The 25,972-nt window shown below is 42.6% G+C and overlaps 2 protein-coding genes across 5 annotated transcripts in view; both read left to right on the top strand.

Annotated features, from left to right (window-relative positions):
* rnpc3 (RNA-binding region (RNP1, RRM) containing 3) overlaps positions 1-15,801 on the top strand; it is a 19,259-nt gene extending 3,458 nt beyond the window's left edge. The window contains exons 3-16 of one of the 3 annotated variants that reach the window (XM_045210594.1): positions 6,445-6,492; positions 6,606-6,715; positions 6,807-6,896; positions 7,930-8,041; positions 9,298-9,366; positions 9,664-9,803; positions 10,158-10,283; positions 10,732-10,901; positions 12,178-12,354; positions 12,812-12,906; positions 14,215-14,273; positions 14,437-14,569; positions 14,819-14,894; positions 15,148-15,801. In XM_045210594.1, coding sequence (XP_045066529.1) covers positions 6,445-6,492; positions 6,606-6,715; positions 6,807-6,896; positions 7,930-8,041; positions 9,298-9,366; positions 9,664-9,803; positions 10,158-10,283; positions 10,732-10,901; positions 12,178-12,354; positions 12,812-12,906; positions 14,215-14,273; positions 14,437-14,569; positions 14,819-14,890 — 1,401 coding nt within the window. In that variant the 3' untranslated portion in view covers positions 14,891-14,894; positions 15,148-15,801. Of the gene's footprint in view, positions 1-6,444; positions 6,493-6,605; positions 6,716-6,806; positions 6,897-7,929; positions 8,042-9,297; positions 9,367-9,663; positions 9,804-10,157; positions 10,284-10,731; positions 10,902-12,174; positions 12,355-12,811; positions 12,907-14,214; positions 14,274-14,436; positions 14,570-14,818; positions 14,895-15,147 lie in introns of all 3 variants that reach the window. The other 2 variants (XM_045210593.1, XM_041862238.2) reach the window with 2 other exon arrangements.
* LOC121550094 (alpha-amylase-like) lies at positions 15,660-25,972 on the top strand. Of its 2 annotated transcripts, none has more exons than XM_041862237.1 (12): positions 15,660-15,746; positions 16,411-16,609; positions 18,337-18,534; positions 19,428-19,574; positions 22,882-23,088; positions 23,258-23,488; positions 23,831-23,964; positions 24,308-24,430; positions 24,505-24,604; positions 24,778-24,899; positions 25,249-25,374; positions 25,625-25,972. In XM_041862237.1, exons 2-12 carry the CDS (start codon positions 16,604-16,606, stop codon positions 25,815-25,817), a joined length of 1,587 nt encoding a protein of 528 aa, XP_041718171.1. In that variant the 5' UTR covers positions 15,660-15,746; positions 16,411-16,603; the 3' UTR covers positions 25,818-25,972. The 2 variants fall into 2 exon arrangements, with proteins under 2 accessions (XP_041718171.1, XP_041718170.1); XM_041862236.2 differs by lacking the exon at positions 15,660-15,746 and adding an exon at positions 15,899-16,238.

Genomic DNA, 25,972 nt, shown 5'->3' with positions numbered 1-25,972 from the left:
AGCCAGACTACGGTTTGCAACTGCACATGGGGACAAAGATCATACTTTTTGGAGAAATGTCCTCAGGTCTGATGAAACAAAAATAGAACTGTTTGGCCATAATGACCATTGTTATGTTTGGAGGTAAAAGGGGGGACTTGCAATCCGAAGAACACCATCCCAACGGTGAAGCACGGCGGTGGCACCATCATGCTGTGGGGGTGCTTTGCTGCAGGAGGGACTGGTGCACTTCACAAAATAGATGGCATCATGAGGAAGGAAAATGATGTGGATATATTGAAGCAACATCTCAAGACATCAGTCAGGAAGTTAAAGTCTTCCAAATGGACAATGACTCCAAGCATACTTCCAAAGTTGTGGCAAAATGGCTTAAGGACAACAAAGTCAAGGTATTGGAGTGGCCATCACAAAGCCTTGACCTCAATCCTATAGAAAATGTGTGGGCAGAACTGAAAAAAGCGTGTGCGAGCAAGGAGGCCTACAAACCTGACTCAGTTACACCAGCTCTGTCAGGAGGAATGGGCCAAAATTCACCCAACTTATTGTGAGAAGCTTGTGGAAGGCTACCTGAAAAGTTTGACCCAAGTTAAACAATTTAAAGGAAATGCTACCAAATACTAATTGAGTGTATGTAAACTTCTGACCCACTGGTAAAAAGCTGAAATAAATAATTCTCTCTACTATTATTCTGACATTTCACATTCTTAAAATAAAGTGGTGATCCTAACTGACCTAAGACAGGGAATTTTTACTAGGATTAAATGTCAGGAATTGTGAAAAACTGAGTTTAAATGTATTTGGCTAAGGTGTATGTAAACTTCCAACTTCAACTGTATACAGTGGGGGGAAAAAAGTATTTAGTCAGCCACCAATTGTGCAAGTTCTCCCACTTAAAAAGATGAGAGAGGCCTGTAATTTTCATCATGGGTACACGTCAACTATGACAGACAAATTGAGATTTTTTTTCTCCAGAAAATCACATTGTAGGATTTTTAATGAATTTATTTGCAAATTATGGTGGAAAATAAGTATTTGGTCACCTACAAACAAGCAAGATTTCTGGCTCTCACAGACCTGTAACTTCTTCTTTAAGAGGCTCCTCTGTCCTCCACTCGTTACCTGTATTAATGGCACCTGTTTGAACTTGTTATCAGTATAAAAGACACCTGTCCACAACCTCAAACAGTCACACTCCAAACTCCACTATGGCCAAGACCAAAGAGCTGTCAAAGGACACCAGAAACAAAATTGTAGACCTGCACCAGGCTGGGAAGACTGAATCTGCAATAGGTAAGCAGCTTGGTTTGAAGAAATCAACGGTGGGAGCAATTATTAGGAAATGGAAGACATACAAGACCACTGATAATCTCCCTCGATCTGGGGCTCCACGCAAGATCTCACCCCGTGGGGTCAAAATGATCACAAGAACGGTGAGCAAAAATCCCAGAACCACACGGGGGGACCTAGTGAATGACCTGCAGAGAGCTGGGACCAAAGTAACAAAGCCTACCATCAGTAACACACTACGCCGCCAGGGACTCAAATCCTGCAGTGCCAGACGTGTCCCCCTGCTTAAGCCAGTACATGTCATGGCCCGTCTGAAGTTTGCTAGAGTGCATTTGGATGATCCAGAAGAGGATTGGGAGAATGTCATATGGTCAGATGAAACCAAAATATAACTTTTTGTTAAAAACTCAACTCGTCGTGTTTGGAGGACAAAGAATGCTGAGTTGCATCCAAAGAACACCATACCTACTGTGAAGCATGGGGGGTGGAAACATCATGCTTTGGGGCTGTTTTTCTGCAAAGGGACCAGGACGACTGATCCGTGTAAAGGAAAGAATGAATGGGGCCATGTATCATGAGATTTTGATTGAAAACCTCCTTCCATCAGCAAGGGCATTGAAGATGAAATGTGGCTGGGTCTTTCAGCATGACAATGATCCCTTGAAAACCTTGTGAAGACTTACAGAAAACGTTTGACCTGTGTCATTGCCAACAAAGGGTATATAACAAAGTATTGAGAAACTTTTGTTATTGACCAAATACTTATTTTCCACCATAATTTGCAAATAAATTCATTAAAAATCTGGAGAAAAAAAATGCTCATTTTGTCTGTCATAGTTGACATGTACCTATGATGAAAATTACAGGCCTCTCTCATCTTTTTAAGTGGGAGAACTTGCACAATTGGTGGCTGACTAAATACTTTTTTTCCCCACTGTATGCTATTGCAAAAATCAAATGGTTGTGTTTATGAAGGCCTTGGGTAACATTAGAATACTAGTGTTTTCATTAGTTTATGTTACTGTAGGCTATATGTAAAAACGCCAAAATTCAGGTGTTCAATCAATTTTATTTGTGGATTGCCTTTGTTACAACTGTGAAACAGAAACTATATGTGGTGGGACATGGTAATAACTTATTTTTATAACGAAAAAATTATAATACCCCAACCACCAATACGCGTGGTCAAAAGACGCGTGGTCAATGAAAACATCAAATTTTATTGGTCACGTACACATGTTTAGCAGATGTTATTGCGGGTGTAGTGAAATGCTCAGTAGCGTAAACGTCATTATAAGTGCCAAGTGGCCTTGATAAATAGTGAAACTCGCCACATTAAGCAATAAATGCAGTATAATGAATATGTGTCGATATGACAACAGTAAAAAATAGTAAGTTATTGTCAGCTCGTGTTTACATTGTGTGCATCTTTACACAATGGCATCAGTTGGATTTCACTGAGCTGTTATCCCATGTCCTAACAGTTGACAGAACTTTCATAACTTTCACTTGCTTGACACACTTTGACATACCTTTGTCTGGTTGTAGTGCGTAATAGTCTCCGGTTTTCTCTTTGTGTTCTCGTTGTCTTGTCATTGTAAGGCTGTACAGGTCCAGAAGAATAGAATGGCCCGCCCTGTTCTTCAATCACAATTAGTGATTACATAATTATGCATGTTTGCTTCCCCTCGTTCATCAACTCACCCATTCTCCCCCTTTCTCCCCATCATACTGGAGAACGCGTTTCCACTGCTCCAGAGTCCAATGGCGGCGAGCTTTACACCACTCCATCTGACAGTTGGCATTGTGCATGGTGATCTTAGGCTTGTGTGCGGCTGCTCGGCCATGGAAAGTCATTTCATGATGCTCCCGACTAACAGTTCTTGTGCTGACGTTGTTTCCAGAGGCAGTTTGGAACTCACAACCGAGGACAAACGATTTTTACGCGCTACACACTTCAGCACTCGTGGTCCCATTCTATGAGCTTGTGTGGCCTACCACTTCACGGCTGATCTGTTGTTGCTCCTAGGCGTTTCCACTTCACAATAACAGCACTTACAGTTGACCGGGGCAGCTCTAGCAGGGTATAAATTTGACGAACTGACTTGTTGGACAGGTGGCATCCTATGACGGTGCCATGTTGAAAGTATCTAACAATTCACAACAATACACAAATCTAAAAGTCAAACAATGGAATTAAGAAATATATAAATATTAGGACGAGCAATGTCGGAGTGGCATTGACTAAAATACAGTAGAATAGAATACAGTATATACATATGAGATGAGTAAAGCAGTATGCAAACTTCTTCTTGAGCCACTCCTTTGTTGCCTTGGCCGTGTGTTTTGGGTCATTGTCATGCTGGAATACCCATCCACGACCCATTTTCAATGCCCTGGCTGAGGGAAAGAGGTTCTCACCCAAGATTTGACGGTACATGGCCACGTACATCGTCCCTTTGATGCGGTGAAGTTGTCCTGTCCCCTTAGCAGAAAAACACCCCCAAAGCATAATGTTTCCACCTCCATGTTTGACGGTGGGGATGGTGTTCTTGGGGTCATAGGCAGCATTCCTCCTCCAACACGGCGAGTTGAGTTGATGCCAAAGAGCTCCATTTTGGTCTCATCTGACCACAACACTTTCACCCATTTCTCCTCTGAATCATTCAGATGTTCATTGCCAAACTTCAGACAGGCCTGTATATGTGCTTTCTTGAGCAGGGGGACCTTGCGAGCGCTGCAGAATTTCAGTCCTTCACAGCGTAGTGTGCTACTAATTGTTTTCTTGGTGACTATGGTCCCAGCTGCCTTGAGATCATTGACAAGATCCTCCCGTGTAGTTCTGGGCTGATTCCTCACCGTTCTCATGATCATTGCAACTCCACGAGGTGAGATCTTGCAAGGAGCCCCAGGCTGAGGGAGATTGACAGTTTTTTTGTGTTTTTCCATTTGCGAATAATCGCACCAACTGTTGTCACCTTCTCACCAAGCTGCTTGGCGATGGTCTTGTAGCCCATTCCAGCCTTGTGTAGGTCTACAATCTTGTCCCTGACATCCTTGGAGAGCTCTTTGGTCTTGGCCATGGTGGAGAGTTTGGAATCTGATTGATTGATTGCTTCTGTGGACAGGTGTCTTTTATACAGGTAACAAGCTGAGATTAGGAGCACTCCCTTTAAGAGTGTGCTCCTAATCTCAGCTCGTTACCTGTATAAAAGACACCTGGGAGCCAGAAATCTTTCTGATTGAGAGGGGGTCAAATACTTATTTCCCTCATTAAAATGCAAATCAATTTATAACATTTTTTACATGCATTTTTCAGGATTTTTTTGTTATTCTGTCTCTCACTGTTCAAATAAACCTATCATTAAAATGATAGACTGATCATTTCTTTGTCAGTGGGCAAACGTACAAAATCAGCAGGGGATCAAATACTTTTTTCCCTCACTGTATATAGGGCAGCAGCCTCTAAGGTGCAGGGTTTAGTAGCCGGGTGGTAGCAGGCTAGTGATGGCTATTTAACAGTCTGATGGCCTTGAGATAGAAGCTGTTTTTCAGTCTCTCGTCCCAGCTTTGATGCACCTGTACTGACCTCGCCTTCTGGATGATAGCGGGGTGAACAAGCAGTGGCTCAGGTGGTTGATGTCCTTGACGGTCTTTTTGGCCTTCCTGTGACATCGGGTGCTGTAGGTGTCCTGGAGGGCAGGCAGTGTGCCTCCGGTGATGCGTTGGGCAGACCGTACCACCATCTGGAGAGCCCTGCATTTGTGGGCGGTGTAGTTGCCATACCAGGTGGTGTTACAGCCCGACAGGATGTGCTCAATTGTGCATCTGTAAAAGTTTCTGAGGGTCTTAGGGGCCAAGCCGAATTTCTTCAGCCTCCTGAGGTTGAAGAGGGGTGTTGCGCCTTCTTCACCACACTGTCTTTGTGGGTGGACCATTTCAGATTGTCGGTGATGTGTACGCCGAGGAACTTGAAGCTTTCCACCTTCTCCACTGCGGTCCCGTCGATGTGGATAGGGAGGGGTACTCCCTCTGCTGTTTCCTGAAGTTCACGATCAGCTCCTTTGTTTTGTTGACGTTGAGGGAGATGTTATTTTCCTGGCACCACTCTGCCAGGGCCCTCACCTCCTCCCTGTAGGCTGTCTGGTCATTGTTGCTAATCAGGCCTACTACTGTTGTGTCGTCTGCAAACTTGATGATTGAGTTGGAGGCGTGCGTGGCCACGCAGTCATGGGTGAACAGGGAGTACAGGAGGGGGCTGAGCATGCACGCTTGTGGGGCCCGTGTTGAGGATCAGTGAAGTGGAGGTGTTGTTTCCTACCTTCACCACCTGGGGGGCGGCCCGTCAAGAAGTCCAGGACCCAGTTGCACAGGGCGGGTTTCAGACCCAGGGCCCCGAGCTTAATGATGAGCTTGGAGGGTACTATGGTGTTGAAGGCTGAGCTATAGTCAATGAACAGCATTCTGACGTAGGTATTCCTCTTGTCAAGATGGGATATGGCATTACTCATTTCGATGGCGATTGCATCGTCTGTGGATCTATTGGGGTGGTAAGCAAATTGAAGTGGGTCTAGGGTGTAAGGTACAGGTGATATGATCCTTAACTAGCCTCTCAAAGCACTTCATGAAGTGAGTGCTACGGGGCGATAGTCATTTAGTTAAGTTACCTTGGCTTTCTTGGGTACAAGAACAATGGTGGACATCTTGAAGCAAGTGGGGACAGTAGACTGGGATAGGGAGAGATTGAATATGTCCATAAACATTCCAGCCGCCTGGTCTGCGCATGCTCTGAGGACGCGGCTAGGAATGCCGTCTGGGCCGGCAGCCTTGCGAGGGTTAACACGCTTAAATGTCTTACTCACTTCGGCCACGGAGAATGAGAGCCCACAGTCCTTGGGAGCGGGCCGCGTCGGTGGCACTCTGTTATCCTGAAAGCGGGCAAATAAGGTGTTTAGCTTGTCTGGGAGCAAGACGTCGGTGTCCGTGACGTGGCTGGTTTTCCCTTTGTAATACATGATTATTTAGGAAAAGTCAAGGATGGAGGGGGATATTGACTTAAAAAATGGCAGAGTAATAAACAAATAAAAAATCATGAGCAGTCAAAATGACTGCTTTAGCGGTTCTCCTGTTAATGCAATTAAATTCTTATACCTCCAGAGACACACAGCCTTTGCAACATTTGGGAGTGAAAAGTCTGCAGCAAAGGTAGGCTAATTGTTTCTGCATTCAGTAGTAGTTCATTATCATATTACATGATGTAAGTTAGAGTTATAGTAATAGGATATAGTAAAACCTGTATTCTCTCCCCTGTCCTGCAGGCTCTGAGCAGGCTTCACCAGCTGCAGATCCTCAACCATACCCTGGTGGTGGAGTTTGCCAAAGACCAGGAACATGTGACGGTGCTGAAAGACCCACCTGTGTCAGACAGGTAATTTATCTCAACTGGGTGAGACAGTCAAATATGTTCAGTTGTAAAGCAAAACGTGTCTAGTGTGTATTAAACCCTTTGTCTTTCTCAGTGCAACAGATGTCAAAGACGTGAAGAAGAAAAAGGAGGTGAAACAACCGACTATACCGCTGATAGAGACTGGCACTGCACCCAAACTCGGGTAATTGTGTGCATGTGTGTGTCTTGAGACTGACGCTGTGCGTGTGTGTTGCCTGGGGGAGACTGACTGAGACTCAGCCGGAATCTCCAATGAGGAGCTGTCAGCATTCTCATGTCCAATTATAACCCCAGGTCTCAGGTCTGTGGCTGAGCACATCAGCACTGACAGGTCAGGTCTGTGGCTTGGTGCTCGGCAGTGACATCAGCAGTGACAGGCCATCTGCTGCTGCCAGTTGGTGGCACCAGGTGGCCTTTGATAAAGACACTCAGGGCTGAGGTGTGAGGTGTCATGGCACTATGAGAAGTCACCTATCCTACCCAGCACACACATTGGGGGTTGATTTGTCTGTCAGTTATTCGAGGGTATGTGCATTATCGTAGTTGGATGAAATGCATGTGTACAGTCATTTTTAGTAATTATGTGGCTGTGAAGCCCCAGTAAGCCTACAGCAAGACTTGCAGAAAGATGGGCTTTAGGGTTGGTTTCTCAATCCTATACTGAAAGGGCTTTTTAGTCCAGGAATAGGCTTATTCCAGGAAAGCGACCCATTGAGTTTATGGTCCCTCCACATTCAGTTACAAAAGATTAATTTTTTAATGCAGGTAATGACTTTGTTCATTAAAAGGCCCCCAAACTCTGAGTGTAAATATACTTTGAGTTGAATGAGTTTCAGCCTCCATGGCTGGCACAGAACACGGCCTAACCTAAGCACAGTCCTTTGTCATTACACGAGAACAGATCTTGAATAGATGCTGAGATAGCATACTGGTCTCAACGTCCCTGAATAGGAAGTGTGATATTGAGTATATTTCAGTCGCATGCTGCGCAGGTTGTTAAGGAAAAAGGCAGCCAAAGCCCGCTTCTAAACCTCAGTGGCCTGCTTACATATTTATGCGGCCCCATTATTTTGACTTATTTTGTTTCTGTTATTATTTTTGCGTGTTAGGAGACCGTACGTTCGTAGGTAGCGCTTGACATGTTTTATGTGCTTATTATTCTGTTTTCTGTGGGTTTCTTTCTTCATTCTCTGCAGGTTGAAATTTCAAACAAATCCCAGTCTGAAATATTTATACCCACCTCCTTCGAATGGGATCCTGACAAACATAACACATGCCCTTCTGAGCGTACCAAAGTTCTACGTTCAGGTGAGTACATCCTGCAAAGTGATATTTCCTTCTGTGTTGGTTTATTTATGAGCTCATGCTGGGAAATGTATTTATGCAAATATATATATTATTCCTCATATCTCTGTGCATTTATTTATTCCACAGTTACATTTTCTTATTTTAACCTTAGAGAAAAACAATTATGTTAACAAAATAACATTTATATATTCTTGACTCAGAACATGTCTCTAGTGTTTTTTTTTTTTGCCACATCCAACACACTTTAAAGATCAAACAGCAAACATTTGCCTGGGAAATTACAATTAAGGGAGCAAATTATAAGTGGGAGGCATGAGTAATGGGTTTAACATTTCCCTCCATGCTGCTGGGCTGTCCTTCTTACTCTCTGGGAACTATTCACAGCTGCAGTACCTCATAATGGTCTCTTGGTGGCGCTAGTGTGTTGTGGAAGGGCATGCCATTGTCCTAACAATGCAGGCACTCTCCTCACTCACTCACTACCTCACCCATCCACTGTATATTTCCATTGGTAAATGCTGCAGACATATGCTCTCCTTGCAATCTGTGTTGCATATGGAGCTGAGGTCACAATGACTGTGTGTTTGTGTTGCTAGCATAGACATTAAAACCAGTAGATGGTGGTAGTGCTGATGTCATCCACGTATTCCTATTGAAAACTCCCATTGGCGCATGAAGCCAGAAGTATTTGAATTTGAAGCGCGCCATATTGCTGAATGGCACCAAAAAATCGCTAAGGATCATGGTGAAAGTGGCCATAATTATCAAAGGATCATGGTCGATGTAGTCGTTTTCATCCTGACTGAGAGGGTCAACTGGAGCCTCCTCGTAGCCTGCCCGCCTGTGATTGGTTTGTGTCAGTACGTGTGACGACAAATGTAGTAGTCAGAATGGATCACTATTTCATAAAATATCTCGATTTGTACCGAACTTTAAAATAATTCACCATGGGGATCGAATTTGATCATAATAAACTAATTTTAAAGGCCAAATAGGCTGCTAACATTTTTATTGGGGGCTGTTCTGTCGATCGTAATTTACACAGTAGCCACCCAGCAGAGCTTGTGACTTCGCGCTCCAGACTGGACACTGGGGGCCTGGTTGCTAGTGTGTGTTTGTGATGTTGGCACAGTCACGCCAATCCGCCCAGACATTTTACAATAAATGATTGGATTCAGAGCTTCAGCTAGCTAAACCTTTAAGAAGTGGAGCGTTGTAGTCTGGCTGTTACAGTACAGTGTGTTGTCATCCAACAGGTCCTTCACCTGATGAACAAGATGAACCTACCGTCTCCGTTCGGCCCTATCACAGCAAGACCTCCGATGGTGAGATTACAGGATCACACTCCAACACACAGATTAGTAGATTATATACTAGCTTCATTATACTAGCTTCATTATATACTAGCTAGATTATGGAGACCATACTCCAAGACCCAGATTATTGTCACAACTAGACTAGATTGTCCAATACCTATAATATACACTAGTTAGATTTCAATCCCATCTGTGGATGTAGACTAGTGTTACCACGTCTTTGTGTGTGATTGTATGAAAGATTGCGTACTGTAGCAGGTCTTGTAAATTCAGGCCTCAATGAATATACTCTCTTTCTCCCCTTAGTATGAGATGTATCCTGCCCCCCCTCCACCTATGCCGCCCCCCTATCCTCCCCACTACCCCCCCTTACCAGCAGATGAGATGGATTTCTCCAGTGAGGAGGGGTCTGAGTATGAGAGTGGCGATGACGAGGACAAAGAGAGGTGAGGGACCAATCACACTTCTTTATTGGCGATTGATTTAAATTTCAACCAATTAAATCAGTTTAGAGGCTGCCCCCTGTCAATGTCTTTTGGTCTCAAGCCAAATGATTACAAGAGATATGAGATTTTGATGTTTTTGTGTGGTAGCTGTACCTGTATTTTTTTCTTCACAGCTAGGAATTTGCTCTAACATATCCAAATGGGTTGTTGCAATGAATGTTGAGTCACATTATTCTGACGGTATTTCACAGTATACCACTATTTCCCCTGTGCCATTTCTAGAGCAGTCATAATTTGCACAGTGGCGTGAATGTCTAGGCTGCTTTTATTTCCTTTTGTTGATTTCTTCTCCAGGATGATTCGCCTGATGGGTCTGGTCAACCAAGCATGCAAGAGACCCCTGAGAACTAAAGTGTCCTCCAAGAGAAAGAAACCCAAGTTCAAGGACCTTCTCTTTGTCCCAAAGCCCGACTCTCAGAGGTACCCAGCCACTCATGCACATCAACCCTCTCCCTCCTCTTCTTAATCTATTGTCAACTTTAAAATATGCAGTTTTCTGTTTGAAAGGTACAGGGTTGTCTGTCTGAAGGGCCAGACAACACAACTAGCTGTGAAGGATTTATCCTCCTTCCAAACAACATTTCTCACTCACAATAGTTCGCCAATGTGGCTTTGGCTGCATATTGGATATCTGCCTGCACCTTGTGTAACCCCAAAATAGATCAGACCACAAACTCAGTTTGAAGAGAGTAGAAATTCCACAAACGCACTCTAAATGTTCCCTGAGCCTACACAGTGGACTGGGAAATATCAAGCTGACCAGAAAAAAAGATAAACTAGCTAGATTCACAGAGAAATACAGTTTACTGTGCCCAGTGCCAGACCCTGGTGTTTAGTGGTGTATGTTAGCTTTCTGGTGGTCTCTCAGTGCTCCAGGGCCCATCCTGCAGCCATCGGATGTGTTTGAGCAGCCCCAGCCCTGCGGACAGAAGAAGATTGAGTTCCACATTTCAACAGATGTGTCGGCCATACTGGAAGGAGGAGGAATCAGCTCCACCCAGCCACAGGAGCCCACTGAGCCAGCTGAGGAGGCTGAAGGTAGGGCCTCAGACTCGGACTCGCCACAGGGCCAGGCTGCACCCCTCTGGGAAACACACACACTACCCACAGTTTCAGTGGTCTAAGGTTACATCCAAAATGGCACCCTATTCCCTATATAATGCACTAGATCTGTCCCTATTGGCCCTGGTCAAAAGGAGTGTACTGTATAGGGAATAGGGTGCCATTTCAAATGCATCCATAACAGTCAGGATGGAGCTTCTATTCCTTGAGACTTGAAGAACAGTTTGAAGGGGGAATTTAACATGTCAACTCAAAAGATTGAGAAGATAATATTATAGGCCACACAAAGGTTATAATGAAGCGTTATCGTATTGTAGCACATTTTGAATGGTAATAATGAGGAATCATAGAATTATGTAAAAGGCTTTTAACACCTCCATTTTATTGGAACATCTGTGATTCCATGGTTACAATACAACATGGATGAATTTCAATCAGTAGCCGCACCACTAGAGGAATCACAGGATATGCTGCATTGTATTTCAAGGCTTCTATAGAATGCACTATAGAATTATCAAAGCAGGAAGGTGTTTCATTATTATCAGGATTAGAGATATTTCATTTTGTGGCACTGTGTGTTGTCACCTGCCACCCTGACTGGCTGTCGCAGCTTGTCTTATCTTCTGTCTCTTATAAGCCACCCTCTTCCCATGAATCCACTCTTGTCCCAACTCCCGAGAAATAAAATGGATCTAAAAAGTCAAATGCAAAAGATAGTCTAACGCATAATCCACATAGATTTGTGGATTAGTCTTGTTTTGGGGTGCTGATAAACAACCCATTTAAATGAAGCAAAGGGGTGTGATAAGGAGGAGGATCATTTGAAAAATTCTCTACTGAGAATTTATCAGAACAGCCCTGGCATTCCGCACCGGTGGGCGCGCACGCTAGATGTGTATGACAAGTTTCCAGAGGATTTGTATAAGCTCGCTGCTCATAATTTTGCGTGTGCGCGCACCTCAGAGTGCCCAATTACCTTTTACCTCAGCCTTAAGTGAAAGTTCCATGGAGCTGTGCTTGCTAATAGCTCTGTTATTTTACCAAAACAGTCCACATAGCAGTAGCAGTCAACTAATGCTTTGAACAATCTCTTTTAAACCCTGACAAACGTATCATTTGTTTATTGCAGCTTGTCCGCTCATTACAGTAGACTGGTTCAGTGTAAACATATAATACGATTTCCAATGTATTAATTACATAAGCCAAATAAACATGACATTTGAGACTAATAATCCTCTATCTGTCCCAGTAGCAGCTGAGGAGATGCAGGCCACCACCACTACAGAGGAGGATCCAGGGGAGGGCTTTGGGAAGATCTACCCTGCCGCCCAGGCCTCCCAGCTGGAGGAGGACAGTGATGAGGACGAGGATGTCCCCTCTGATGTCATCTCCAGGAAGGAACTGGATAAGGGACGGCTGTCCAGAGACGGTACACTACCTACCAGATCACTACAGCCTTAGATCTACAGATACCCGTCAATATGTAGACATAGGACATCACAACATGTACCAAACCACTACACTACTTTGTCTGGGTAGCTCAGACACTTCTCACTTTACCAGATCACTAAACTACTCTGTCTGGGTAGCTGACACCACTCTCTAAGCATTTCAATGTTTAAAGGGCACAATTACTTGAAAATGCTGAGAGAAATGTGTAGTGTCTGGATTTGTAACTGTTGGGGGTGTTGAGATCAAAACATGCCTTTTTTAATGATACCTGTCATTCTAACTATAGGGAGTGACTCAATGTTTGGCCTTGAATTTAAATAAGGTTTGAATAGCCATCAGATTGGCAGAGGCACCCCTGTGGTCTTCTGTAGCTGTTTGTATTGAAGTAGGACTGGGGTTGACTGGCTTCTTCTCTTTCCTCTCTTTCAAACCAGAGATTAAAAGGATGTCGGTGTATAAAAATTATGAACCTGGAGAGCCGACCAGCAGACTTTACGTGAAGAACATTGCCAAGTCAGTGGAAGAGAAAGTAGGTACCTTTTTATACTACAGAGTTGACAAACTTTCAATGTGTATGTTTAGTTTACAAACGTTTGCTTCTAGTCTTCTGCTTCTCCTGTCTAATCCCATCAAATCATGTACAGTGAGGGAAAAAAGTATTTGATCTCCTGCTGATTTTGTACGTTTGCCCACTGACAAAGACATGATCTGTCTATAATTTAATGGTAGGTTTATTTGAACAGTGAGAGACAGAATAACAACAAAAAAATCCAGAAAAACGCATGTCAAAAATGTTATAAATTGATTAGCAGAAAAACACCCCCAAAGCATAATGTTTCCACCTCCATGTTTGACGGTGGGGATGGTGTTCTTGGGGTCATAGGCAGCATTCTTCCTCCTCCAAACACGGCGAGTTGAGTTGATGCCAAAGAGCTCGATTTTGGTCTTATCTGACCACAACACTTTCACCCAGTTCTCCTCTGAATCATTCAGATGTTCATTGGCAAACTTCAGACGGCCCTGTATATGTGCTTTCTTGAGCAGGGGGACCATGCGGGCGCTGCAGGATTTCAGTCCTTCACGGCGTTGTGTGTTACCAATTGTTTTCTTGGTGACTATGGTCCCAGCTGCCTTGAGATCATTGACAAGATCCTCCCGTGTAGTTCTGGGCTGATTCCTCACCGTTCTCATGATCATTGCAACTCCACGAGGTGAGATCTTGCATGGAGCCCCAGGCCGAGGGAGATTGACAGTTATTTTGTGTTTCTTCCATTTGCGAATAATCGCACCAACTGTTGTCACCTGCTCACCAAGCTGCTTGGCGATGGTCTTGTAGCCCATTCCAGCCTTGTGTAGGTCTACAATCTTGTCCCTGACATCCTTGGAGAGCTCTTTGGTCTTGGCCATGGTGGAGAGTTTGGAATCTGATTGATTGATCGCTTCTGTGGACAGGTGTCTTTTATACAGGTAACAAGCTGAGATTAGGAGCAGTCCCTTTAAGAGTGTGCTCCTAATCTCAGTTCGTTACCTGTATAAAAGACACCTGGGAGCCAGAAATCTTTCTAATTGAGAGGGGGTCAATTACTTATTTCCCTCATTAAAATGCAAATCAATTTATAACATTTTTGACATGCGTTTTTCTGGATTTTTGTGTTGTTATTCTGTCTCTCACTATTCAAATAAACCTACCATTAAAATTATAGAATTATCATTTCTTTGTCAGAGGGCAAACGTACAAAATCAGCAGGGGATCAAATACTTTTTTCCCTCACTGTGTAATGTGGTGTTATGATAACGTTATGCTGATGGTGGCTATTTGTTATTCTCTGTATTGCAGGATCTGAAATACATCTATGGGAGATACATCGACGTCTCATCTGAGGCAGAGAGAAATATGTATGTATTGAGACATTGCTTGCGGTGTACGGTGCTTCAAATCAAAATCGAATCTTTAGGATATCTTTGAGAATGATCTGTCACTTCTCTCCCCCAGGTTTGACAGAGTGAATGTGTAGACTAGGCATCAGTGAGAATAACCTCTCCCTTGTCTCTGCCTCAGGTTTGACATAGTGCTGATGAAGGAGGGTCGTATGAAGGGCCAGGCATTCGTAGGACTCCCCAGTGAGAGGAGTGCAGAGAAGGCCCTGAGAGACACCAACGGTTTCGTCCTCTATGACAAGCCCCTCGTCGTTGTATCCTTTACTTCTAATCAAAGATAAAACAGACAAATATATACTTTAAACAATCATTAAGAATATATTTATATATTTAATTTAAATGTAATCAAAACAGTTTTAACAATTATAAAGCAAGGTTGGTATTTGAAATTCTCTAGAGATACATATTACGCTTAGTGCATAAGTTTGTTTCTTAGTTTGTGTGATGTTTCCTGTACAATATGTGTATGTTAACTGTTTCCGACCTTAACTCAGACCTCCCAGTCGTTTGCCAGGTCTGCCAGACCTAAAGCGGACGCCCCGGACCCCAAGAAAGGACCCAAACGAACCCGATGAACAGGTGAGAAGGGTTCTTCTGCTCCTCTAGGTCCATATTATGTTGTCTCACTGACTTCTGAAAAATATAAATAGAACTCTTGAAATATAACTCCTGTGCTGAATGTTGATTCAAAGAAGTATTGATTTAAAAAAAGATAGGCCTAATCTGAGAAATTCAAGCTATTTATTAGTGAATTTATTATAGTTCTGTATCTAAAACATGATCCCTATATTTATCTAAAACACTATCTGTATCTTTAAAATTTTTGTTTAAGATATTGATGTCAAGTTGACGTTACATGGTGATAGTGTGGCCCAGCAGTCAGTACCATTTGTATCCTTCTGAGTCTGTCATATCCTTTCCAAAACACATCATACCATCATGATACCTGTCTGTTTTCTCTGCTTGGGTATACAACCAGGCTATTCTGTAATTACCGGTACCTTGGAGTTAAAACACCAAACATTAAGCCTAGTTATAATATCCAGTGAAATCAATAGCAGTTTTAAAATGATAGGTTACAACCTAACTCCCTAACACAGAAGAAACGTAATATTAAAAATAAAAATAAATCACAATATACAGTCTTATGGGGTTTTATTTTCTGATGAGGGACATAAATGTAATAATACACACCTGTTTCTATCCTTCCAACATGCACACACACCAATTCTTGCATAAATTGTAGAGCATGGAGTCAGTGTTTTATTTATCTGAAATGTTCTTCTCCCCTGATATTAAATCTTTTTTGCTGTTGCTGTGAGATGTAGTATTTCTAATCTGTGAAAATCTCCCCCTTTCAATATTTGACATCTCCCCTGTTTGGTTCTGAACTACAGGTGATGGAATCCTCTGCAAAGCTGAAGACAACAAGTTAGGAATATAATTTCTTCTGTTTTAACAAATAAAAACATCTTTTTTATATATATATATTGTCTTTGCCTATAAATGCCTAATAGTCCACTGTAAGGTCTTTATTTATTAATTATTATTTTTGTATATTTTACATAATCACACAATGTCAAATTTGCCTAATTACAAAATATAGATATGAATTTACACCATTTTGTAGCATTGGTGAACCATCTGTAGGGTCACAGGAGTTTTCAACCTCAGAAAGTGATAACTGAACAGGAGAGAGAGAAGGTAAATGTAGACTGAAAGCAAATTGAAATCTAGATTGGCTGTAAGCTACAGATGGTGGTGTCAAAGTTGTAGAGTAACACTCTTGAGGAGACTGTGAGCGATGATGCTGGTAGGCAGGGACTGAGTCCATAAGCTTAGCTGTACCCTGCTCTCTGTACTCTTAATGCATGATGATTGATATATTTATTGGGGATAGACCAAAGTACACACTGGAGGAAGGTGAGCAGTGCCAACAAAACAGACCATTGTTTATTAAAATCACTTTTCTTGTATTGTCAGTTCCATGCCTCATTTCATGAAGATAATCAGTCACCCATTCATATGTTTAGCACCAATATATGGGATTAGCAATATATGGTAGCATTTGCATGACTTGCAACCACTGCTGCAGATACTGACCAGGGTCTCTCAGTTACTGCCCTGCCCACTGAGGGTGCTTGATCTGTGGGCTTCAGAAGAGGAACAGCTCCCTGCTTTAGGGCCTGTTATAAACAAGCCCCTTCAAATGCTGCACAGACTGGCTGTGTTGTCTGAGAAGCAGCTTGCAACTGGACTGCATGGATCTGCAGAGCTGAAGAGCAAAAATGAAGGTGAGTCATTTAGAACTATAGCCTACTGCAGATGGCGGTGTTATTGAATGATACAAACACACTAGTTAGAAATATCCAGTCTGACACACAGGCCTTTACCACTGCCAAAATATGTGAACAAACTAGTATCCTTTGCAAACGCATGCTGTTTTTCTCGATTCAATATGTTTTCTATTGCATTGAAACATTTGTTCAGTAAATCCCGTGTAATAATTTGGTTGTAGGACCTATGTTGGTGTTTATGAGGTTTGTCTTTATCTCTCGTTGAGGTTGCACTACAGGTCTTTTGGAAGCAGCAAATGTGTCTGTAAAATGTCCCAATTTAAACGTAATACTTGCAAGACAAGGTGGGATCTTTTTTTGGTTGGTGAAATGGATTACGCGACAATTGCGGTGGAAACGCTTTTGTGCGCAAATGTTTATATAAAAACCATAATCGCAGTAAATTTGTAGTCACGCGATGTTTCATATGTTACCACAAGGACGTGGAAAAACATGCTGAGTTTATAGACAGATGGAATAAGTTATTATGAACTTTATAATTTATTTCGTGACTGAATTTATGGTGATTAGGTGCACAGTGATAAGCTTCATGCAAATGTTCACTAAATATCGAGGATGGGCTATCATTTGAATTATGTTAGTGACATGGTAGGTGCTTAGCTGCCAATAATCAAATAAAAATGATCTGGCGTTTATCTAGCCCAAACCCCGCCTGGTGGCGATATTGAGTCGTTTCATCTTATTGTCCAAAGTGAATGCACGCAGATGGCTATACATTTGTATCCCCGTGGACCTGTTCGTACATAAAACATTCGCAATTCAGGCTCCAAATGCATCTATTTCCTCCTAAACTCGATTTAATGATAAGACTGAAAATATGAGTACTTTCTTCATGATACGCAATTTTCCTCCAGCAAGTGGTTAATGCCTAGTCCCGGATATTGCGTTCAGACTATCAGGTTGCAGCAGTCTTGTTTATCCCTGGCTGAACTAGGGGTGCAACATCAGGAAGAAGTATTAGCATGGTGGTGGAAAATGGTGCTTCATAAAGAAAGTATGCATATTTTCCCCGTTTGTACCCCCGCGTTCTCGCCATTAAATCGAGTTAAGGAGGTCATCGACATCTTTGTAGCATCTGTGACAAAACCATCAGTAGAGTTGAAAATGCAATGGAAATCCATTTAACTTAACTGCAAAAGTGTGTGTGTATATATATATATATATATATTTGTCAAATAAATAAAAATAGCTTACTGCACCTGGTATTCCCATGCGGTAGTCTGTCCCAGTACTAACCAGGCCCGACCCTGAACAGGTGTGTTCAGGGTGGTAGGGGCACAAACACCGTTCGACTGACAACCGTCGTCAGCTTGCAGGCGCCCGGCCCTGTCACAAGGGGTTGCTAGAGCACGATGAGCCAAGGAAAGCCCCAGCGGCCAAACCATCCCCTACCACGGACAGCGCTGTGCCAATTGTGTGCAGTGCAGTGCTTTTGGCCGCTGCGCCACCCAGGACCAAACGTTTTTTTTAATGTATACTACATCATCACGCACAGCCTTTTATCCGCAACAAGTCAGTGTTGATGAACATCCCTCTGGAGGGAAAATTTGCATATCGTTTTTACGCAGATTTTAGAATATTCAAGTGAAAATCTGTCGCCAGTTGGACAGAAACCTAGGTATTGTAATAAATTAATCAGTCACTTGTGTCATTGCCTCCACCAGGTAAAAGCTAAACTATGTGGCTGCCTGTTGGCTCTGGGTCTTGGAGTAGGCCTCTCCCAATACCAGTCTAAAAGTCACACAAAGCAACACATTCAGCAGGGCAGGTCAACCATAGTCCACCTGTTTGAGTGGCGCTGGAATGACATAGCTGAAGAGTGTGAGCGATATCTGGGACCCAATGGATTTGATGGAGTGCAGGTATGCCTATGTGTTTTTCTTCCAGGCAACAGTACAGTCAAATCACATTGTATTTCTGTTGGAAGACCGCTTCTACTTTTAAAGTCTATTACAACATTTATGTATAAGATCTGATGACCCAGCCTCCACTGTTAACACTATTGATAATATAGATAATGTGTATATACAGTATAGATGCACATCAGCGGAGGCTGCTGAGGGGAGGACGGCTCATAATAATGGCTGGAATGGAGTCAATGGAATGGTATCAACCACAAGGAAACCACTTGTTTGGTACCATTCCATTAACTCCATTCCAGACATTATTATGTGCCATCCTCCCTTCAGCAGCCTCCACTGTTGGAATTGAATAAATGGAACAGTATCAAACAGATCAAACATATGGAAACCACGTTTCACTCCGTTCCATTGATTCTATTCCAGCCTCTACAATGAGCCCATCCTCCTATAGCTCCTCCCACCAGCCTCCACTGATACACATGTAGATATTCCTCATAGAAATGACTGATAATTTATATATTTTACAGACTATATTCTTCATGTGGCAGGTAGCTTAGTGGGTAAGAGCGTTGTGCCAGTAACCGAAAGGTCGCTGGTTCTAATCCCCGAGCCGACTAGGTGAAAAATCTGTCGATGTGCCCTTAAGCAAGGCACTTAACCCTAATTGCTCCTGTAAGTCGCTCTGGATAAGAGCGTCTGCTAAATGACTAAAATGTAAATGTATGTATCACAACCGGCCGTGATTGGGAGTCCCATAGGGCGGCGCACAATTGGCCCAGCGTCGTCCGGGTTTGGCCGGTGTAGGCCGTCATTGTAAATAAGAATTTGTTCTTAACTGACTTGCCTAGTTAAATAAAGGTAAAATAAAATAAAATATAAATGTGTTGTACTAGATCTCCCCTCCCAGTGAGAACGTGGTGGTGACTAAACCATGGAGACCGTGGTGGGAGAGGTACCAGCCAGTCAGCTACAACCTCTGTTCTCGCTCTGGAACCCAACAGGAGCTCCGAGACATGGTCTGCAGGTGCAACAATGTCGGGGTAATGATGATGGAACATGATTCCTTTGAATTCATTTATAGAAGGAAAAGTGGACATGGTTATATACATTTTGAGAAAAAGGCCTTGGTCCAATCATTTCTCACTCTTTCTAAAACTATCTTATTGGTTATGCAATGGCTTGCTTGAGAAGAGATATCATTTAACTCATTTGTACTAGAGGGATGTACCGAATTTCTGTTTTAATTGTTAAGGAAGGAACACGACTGCCCACAGATACTGTGCTGTATGCGTTTTGACCTCTCATTGTATAGATCTATTTGAATTGTGTGAGCCTTATATTGAGACACGACATGTACAGTGCCTTCAGAAAGTATTCACACCCCCTGACTTTTTCCACATTTTGTTGTGTTACGGGCCTGAATTTAAAATGGATTAAATTGAGATTTTGTGTCACTAACCTACACACAATACCCCATAATGTCAAAGTGGAATTATGTTTTTAGATTCTTTTAAACAAATTAATTAAAAATAAAAAGCAGAAATGTTTTGTCAATAAGTATTCACCCCTTTGTTATGGCATGCCTAAATAAGTTCAGGAGTAAAAATTTGATTAACAAGTCACATAATAAGTTGCATGGACTACAATAATAGTGTTTAACATGATTTTTTAATGACTACCTCATCTCTGTACCCCACACAATTATCTGTAAGGTCCCTCAGTCGAGCAGTGAATTTCAAACACAGATTATACCACAATGACCAGGGAGGTTTTCCAATGCCTCGCAAAGAAGGGCACCTATTGGAAAGAAGGGCACCTATTGGTACAGTACATACTGAATAACCCTTTGAGCATGGTGAAGTTATTAATTACACTTTGGAGGGTGTATCAATACACCCGGTCACTACAAAGATACAGGCGCCCTTCCTAACTCAGTTGCCGGAGAGGAAGGAAACCGCTCAGGGATTTCACCATGAGGCCAATGGTGACTATAAAACAGTTACAATGTTTAATGGCTGTGATAGGAGAAAACTGAGGATGGATCAACAACATTGTAGTTACTCCAGAATGCTAACCTAAATGACAGAGCGAAAAAAAGGAAGCCGGTACAGAATAAAAATAATACAAAACATGCATCCTGTTCGCAATAATATTTTCAATCATGGTGGTGGCTGCATCATGTTATTTATATGCTTTTCATCAGCAAGGAATATAGTTTTTTTAGGGTAAAAAGAAACAGAATAAAGCTAAGCACAGGCAAAATCCTAGGGGAAAACCTGGTTTTGTCTGCTTTCCAACAGACACTGGAAGACAAATTCACCTTTCAGAAGAACAATAAAATAAAACACAAGGCCATATATACACTGGAGTTGCTTACCAAGACGACATTTAATGTTCCTGAGTGGCCTAGTTACAGTTTTGACTGAAATCAGCTTGAAAATCTATGGCAAGACTTGAAAATGGCTGAGCTTGAAGAATTATGTGGAAATGAATTACCCAGACTTACCCAGAAAGACTCACAGCTATAATCACTGCCAAAGGTAATTCTAACATGTATTGACTCAGGGGTGTGAGATATTTCTGTGTAGACATTTTTCAATATATTTGCAAAAATTTCTAAAAACATGTTTTCACTCTCATTACTGATTATTCTGTGTAGTACATTTTTATTTACACTGAGCAAAAATATAAACGCAACAATTTAAACGATTTTACTGAGTTACATTTCATGTAAAGAAATCATTAAATTGAAATACATTCATTAGGCCCTAATCTATGGATTTCACATGACTGGGAATACAGATATGCATCTGTTGTCCACAGATACCTTAAAAAAAAGGTAGGGGTGTGGATCAGAAAACCAGTCAGTATCTGGTGTGACCACCATTTGCCTCATGCAGTGCGACACATCTCCTTCGCATAGAGTTGTTGAGGCTGTTGATTGTGGCCTGTGGAATGTTGTCCCACTCCTCTTCAATGGCTGTGCGAAGTTGCTGGATATTGGCAGAAACCGGAACACTCTGTCATACACGTCGATCCAGAGCCTTCCAACATGCTCAATGAGTGACATGTCTGGTGAATATGCAGGCCATGGAAGAACTGGGACATTTTCAGCTTCCAGGAATTGTGTACAGATCCTTGCGACATGGGGCTGTGCATTATCATGCTGAAACATGAAGTGATGGCGGCGGATGAATGGCACGACAATGGGCCTCAGGATCTCATCTCAAATTGCCATTGATAAAATACAATTGTGTTCATTGTCCCTAGCTTATGCCTGCCCATATCGTAACCCCATCGCCACCATGGGGCACTCTGTTCACAACGTTGACATCACCAAACCACTCGCCCACACAATGCCATACACGCTGTCTGCCATCTGCCCGGTACAGTTGAAACTGGAATTCATCCAGCGTGTCAGTGGCCATCGAAGGTGAGCATTTGCCCACTGACGTCGGTTACGATGCCGAACTGCAGTCAGGGCAAGACCCTGGTGAGGACGACGAGCATGCGGATGAGTTTCCCTGAGACGGTTTCTGATAGTTTGTGCAGAAATTATTTGGTTGTGCAAACCCACAGTTTCATCAGCTGTCCGGGTGGCTGGTCTCAGACGATCCCGCAGGTGAAGGTCGGATGTGGAGGTCTTGGGCTGGCGTGGTTACATGTAGTCTTCAGTTGTGAGGCCGGTTGGGCGTACTGCCAAATTCTCTAAAACGACATGGCTTATGGTAGAGAAATTAACATTTAATTATCTGGCAACAGCTCTGGTGGACATTCCTGCAGTCAACATGCCAATTGCACGCTCCCTCAAAACTTGAGACATATGTGGCATTGTGTTGTGTGACAAAACTGCACATTTTAGAGTGTCCTTTTATTGTCCCCGCACAAGGTGCACCTGTGTAATGATCATGCTGTTTAATCAGCTTCTTGATATGTCACACCTGTCAGGTGGATGGATTAAATTTGAGCACAACATTTGAGAGAAATAAGCTTTTTGTGCGTGTGGAACATTTCTGGAATCTTTTGTTTCAGCTCATAAAACATGGGACCAACACTTTACATGTTTATATTTTTGTTCAGTATATTTAATACATTTTGAATTCAGGCTGTAACACAAGAACATTTGGAATAAGTCATTGGGTATAAATACTTTCTGAAGGCACTGTATAAATCATATCTAAATATAACGTTCTGGTGTGAATTGTACTGTATGCCTTTAGATCTCTCATTGTAGATCCATGAAAATAGCGTGAACTACTGCTATGAATGGATATGATATCTGTTTGAATAGTGAACTACATTCATGTATCAGTATTAGTGTGGTTATGAACACATCTCCCTCTGCAGGTGAAGATCTATGCAGACGTGGTCATTAATCACATGTGTATGTCTGGCGCGGGCGAGGGGGAGGGCAGACGCCGTTCGACCTGTGGCTCATACTTCAATGCCAGCAAGAGGGAGTTCCCATCTGTGCCCTACTCCGCTTCCCACTTCAACGATGACAAATGCACCACCAGCAGCAGAAATATTGAGACTTTCCAAGACATTTATCAGGTATAATTTCAGAGAGAAAATAAATAGGATAACTTCTTGTAAATACCACTAGACACTGATAGAGACGTATTATGTTCTCTCTCTCTGCAAACCAATTTTTTTAAATCACGTAATGTAATATAAACCCAGAGATCATACAATGTATTGCTTTGGCATTTCAACCCACCAGGTGCGGAACTGTCGTCTGCTAGGTCTTCTGGACCTGGCGCAGGACAAGGAGCATGTGAGGGAGAGGATAGTGGACTACATGAACAGGCTGGTGGACATGGGTATAGCAGGTTTCAGGGTGGACGCATGTAAACACATGTGGCCTAGGGACCTGAAGAACATCTACAGCAGACTTCACAACCTCAACACCACCTGGTTCACACAGGGATCCAGACCACTCATTTACCAAGAGGTGGGAATGAGAAATGTCCATATGTTGACTTATTGTACTTGTATAATGTATTTAAGTAGGCAATGTGTTCTGTTGTTTTGGCCTGTTATGTATCATTTTTGATTGCTTACAATATGTTTATTTATTCAAAACAACAGGCTAGTCTAGCAAATATTTTATATATACCTTTTGTCATGCGTTTCTTGTAAGTGACAATTAAACATTAATGCTGCAGATTTAGGAATTTATCAATCAGCTTCTGACATTTAAGCTGTAGGCCTACTGTGGGCACCATGTTTATTTGTGTGATTTAGCAAAAACACTGCAAATCCAACAGGAACACATGCCCATTTTCTCTTCAAGGTTATCGACCTAGGTGGCGAGCCGATAAAAGCGACAGACTACTCTGGACTGGGCCTCGTCACAGAGTTCAAGTATGGTGCTATGCTGGGCTCTGTCATCCGCAAGTGGAACCAACGGAAACTCTCTGACCTCAAGTATGATTTGGCATGCCTGCCAAATGGCACCCTATTCCCTATGTTCCTTGCTGGTCAAATGTAGTGTACTATGAAGTTAATACGGTGCCATTTGGGATGCACACACATAGTATAACATCTTGCCTTGGTCTAAGAATATAAATATGGCAGATTGTATATCAGCAAATTCTCAAATATATGTTGAACCCTCAGCATGTATGACTGAAGTATATTGTCTCGGTTACTACATAACCCTGGTTCTCTGATGGAGAGAACAAAACATCACTGAAAGAGAACCCGCTTGTGATACTGTGAGAATCGGACTATTCTGAGGTGAAAATTAGCTTCTTGTCTGTTGTTTCAGGACGTGTGGTGAGAGCTGGGATCTGCTGCCCTCAGGCGAGGCACTGGTGTTTGTGGATAACCATGACAACCAGAGAGGGCATGGTGCAGGAGGGGCCTCCATCCTCACATTCTGGGAGCCCAGGTAGGGACCATACTGTAGAATCTGATTATATATATTGTATAAGTATAGACAAATTATTTATATCATATCCTCAGAATGTATAAGATGGCCGTGGCTTTCATGCTGGCCCATCCCTATGGAGTTACAAGAGTGATGTCAAGCTACTGGTGGGATCAACATGTTGTGGATGGAAAGGTATGCTTCTGACAGTCTAAACCTCGGAAAAGTTCTGTTGACTTCTCTTAAACCACAACACTTTAGATCTTAAACCTTGCACATTGTGTATGACCACAGTCACTTGACTATGGTCAATGTGACTGCTCGCCTCACGGTCGTGCTGTTCGTCTTGCTACCTGTCTGTCGGTCAGGACCAGAATGATTGGATAGGTCCTCCCAGCTTCCCTGACGGCTCCACCAAGCCTGTCCCTATCCAGCCAGATGGCAGCTGTGGGGAGGGCTGGGTGTGTGAACACCGATGGCCCACAATCAGGTGACAGTTTAAACCTCCAGATCTCAGTCAGTCAATCATGTTGAATAGTATTGTATTGACCTACTATAAAGGGTAACACTTTATTTGAAGGGTACCTTCAACAAGGACTTCATAACACGTTCATAAGCAATACGTAAAGCTTTCTTAAAAAGTGTGTAAGCGTCTCAAAAATGTGGTCGTTGACATAAGCATCTTATGATAGTATTATATTAAGTATTAATGTAGGTCCCCTTCAAACAAAGCGTTATCCAGTAATGTGAGCAGTTTGACCTGGTCAATGTACAGTTATTTTGTATGTGCGCTTAATGGTGGTTATTATTTTGCTGAACTGCTCTCTCTCTCCATGTAGAAATATGGTGATGTTCCGTAATGTTGTTGATGGGGAGCCGTTGTCTAACTGGTGGGACAATGGGGGGAACCAGATAGCTTTTGGACGAGGCAACCAAGGCTTCATAGTTATCAACAATGATAACTGGTATGTGAGTTTCACCATATGGAAGAAGTTGTAGATAACACATTTGCAGACATTTAAATGAATGCCATTAATTAATTTGTTAGAGGACATTTTGATGGTCCATTTTTGATCGAAAGGGAAGCACTGTTTGATGGAATTGACAAATACTAATAAGATGATCTTTGAATGGGTAAGGAAATCAATTCCATAACATAGTAGCAGTCATCCTACAATAATTGTATGTAACACTGAACTCTTTCCTATTATTCAGTTCCCTGGATGTGATGCTGTCCACCGGCCTTCCTGGAGGAACCTACTGTGATGTCATCTCCGGTCAGAGGTCAGGGGGGCGTTGCTCGGGGAAACAGGTGACCGTTGGAGGGGATGGGAGAGCACACTTCACCATCAGCCCCTCTGACCCGGACCCTGTCATAGCCATTCACACACACTCTAAGCTAGAGTAGGAGCTAATAACACTGCACTTTGAACCACAGACTATGATATTATAGTTAATGTATCATTACTGTATTTCAAGTGTTCTTTCTATCGATGTTTGGAAAGATGATGATGATGGATGATTAAGCAATAAGGTATGAGGGGGTGTGGTATATTGGCCATA

Source organism: Coregonus clupeaformis, chromosome 34, assembly GCF_020615455.1.
Source record: "Coregonus clupeaformis isolate EN_2021a chromosome 34, ASM2061545v1, whole genome shotgun sequence".
Classification (NCBI taxonomy): Eukaryota; Metazoa; Chordata; class Actinopteri; order Salmoniformes; family Salmonidae; genus Coregonus; species Coregonus clupeaformis.
The sequence above is the reverse complement of the archived record's forward strand: the minus strand, read 5'-3'. Positions and strand labels throughout refer to the sequence as shown.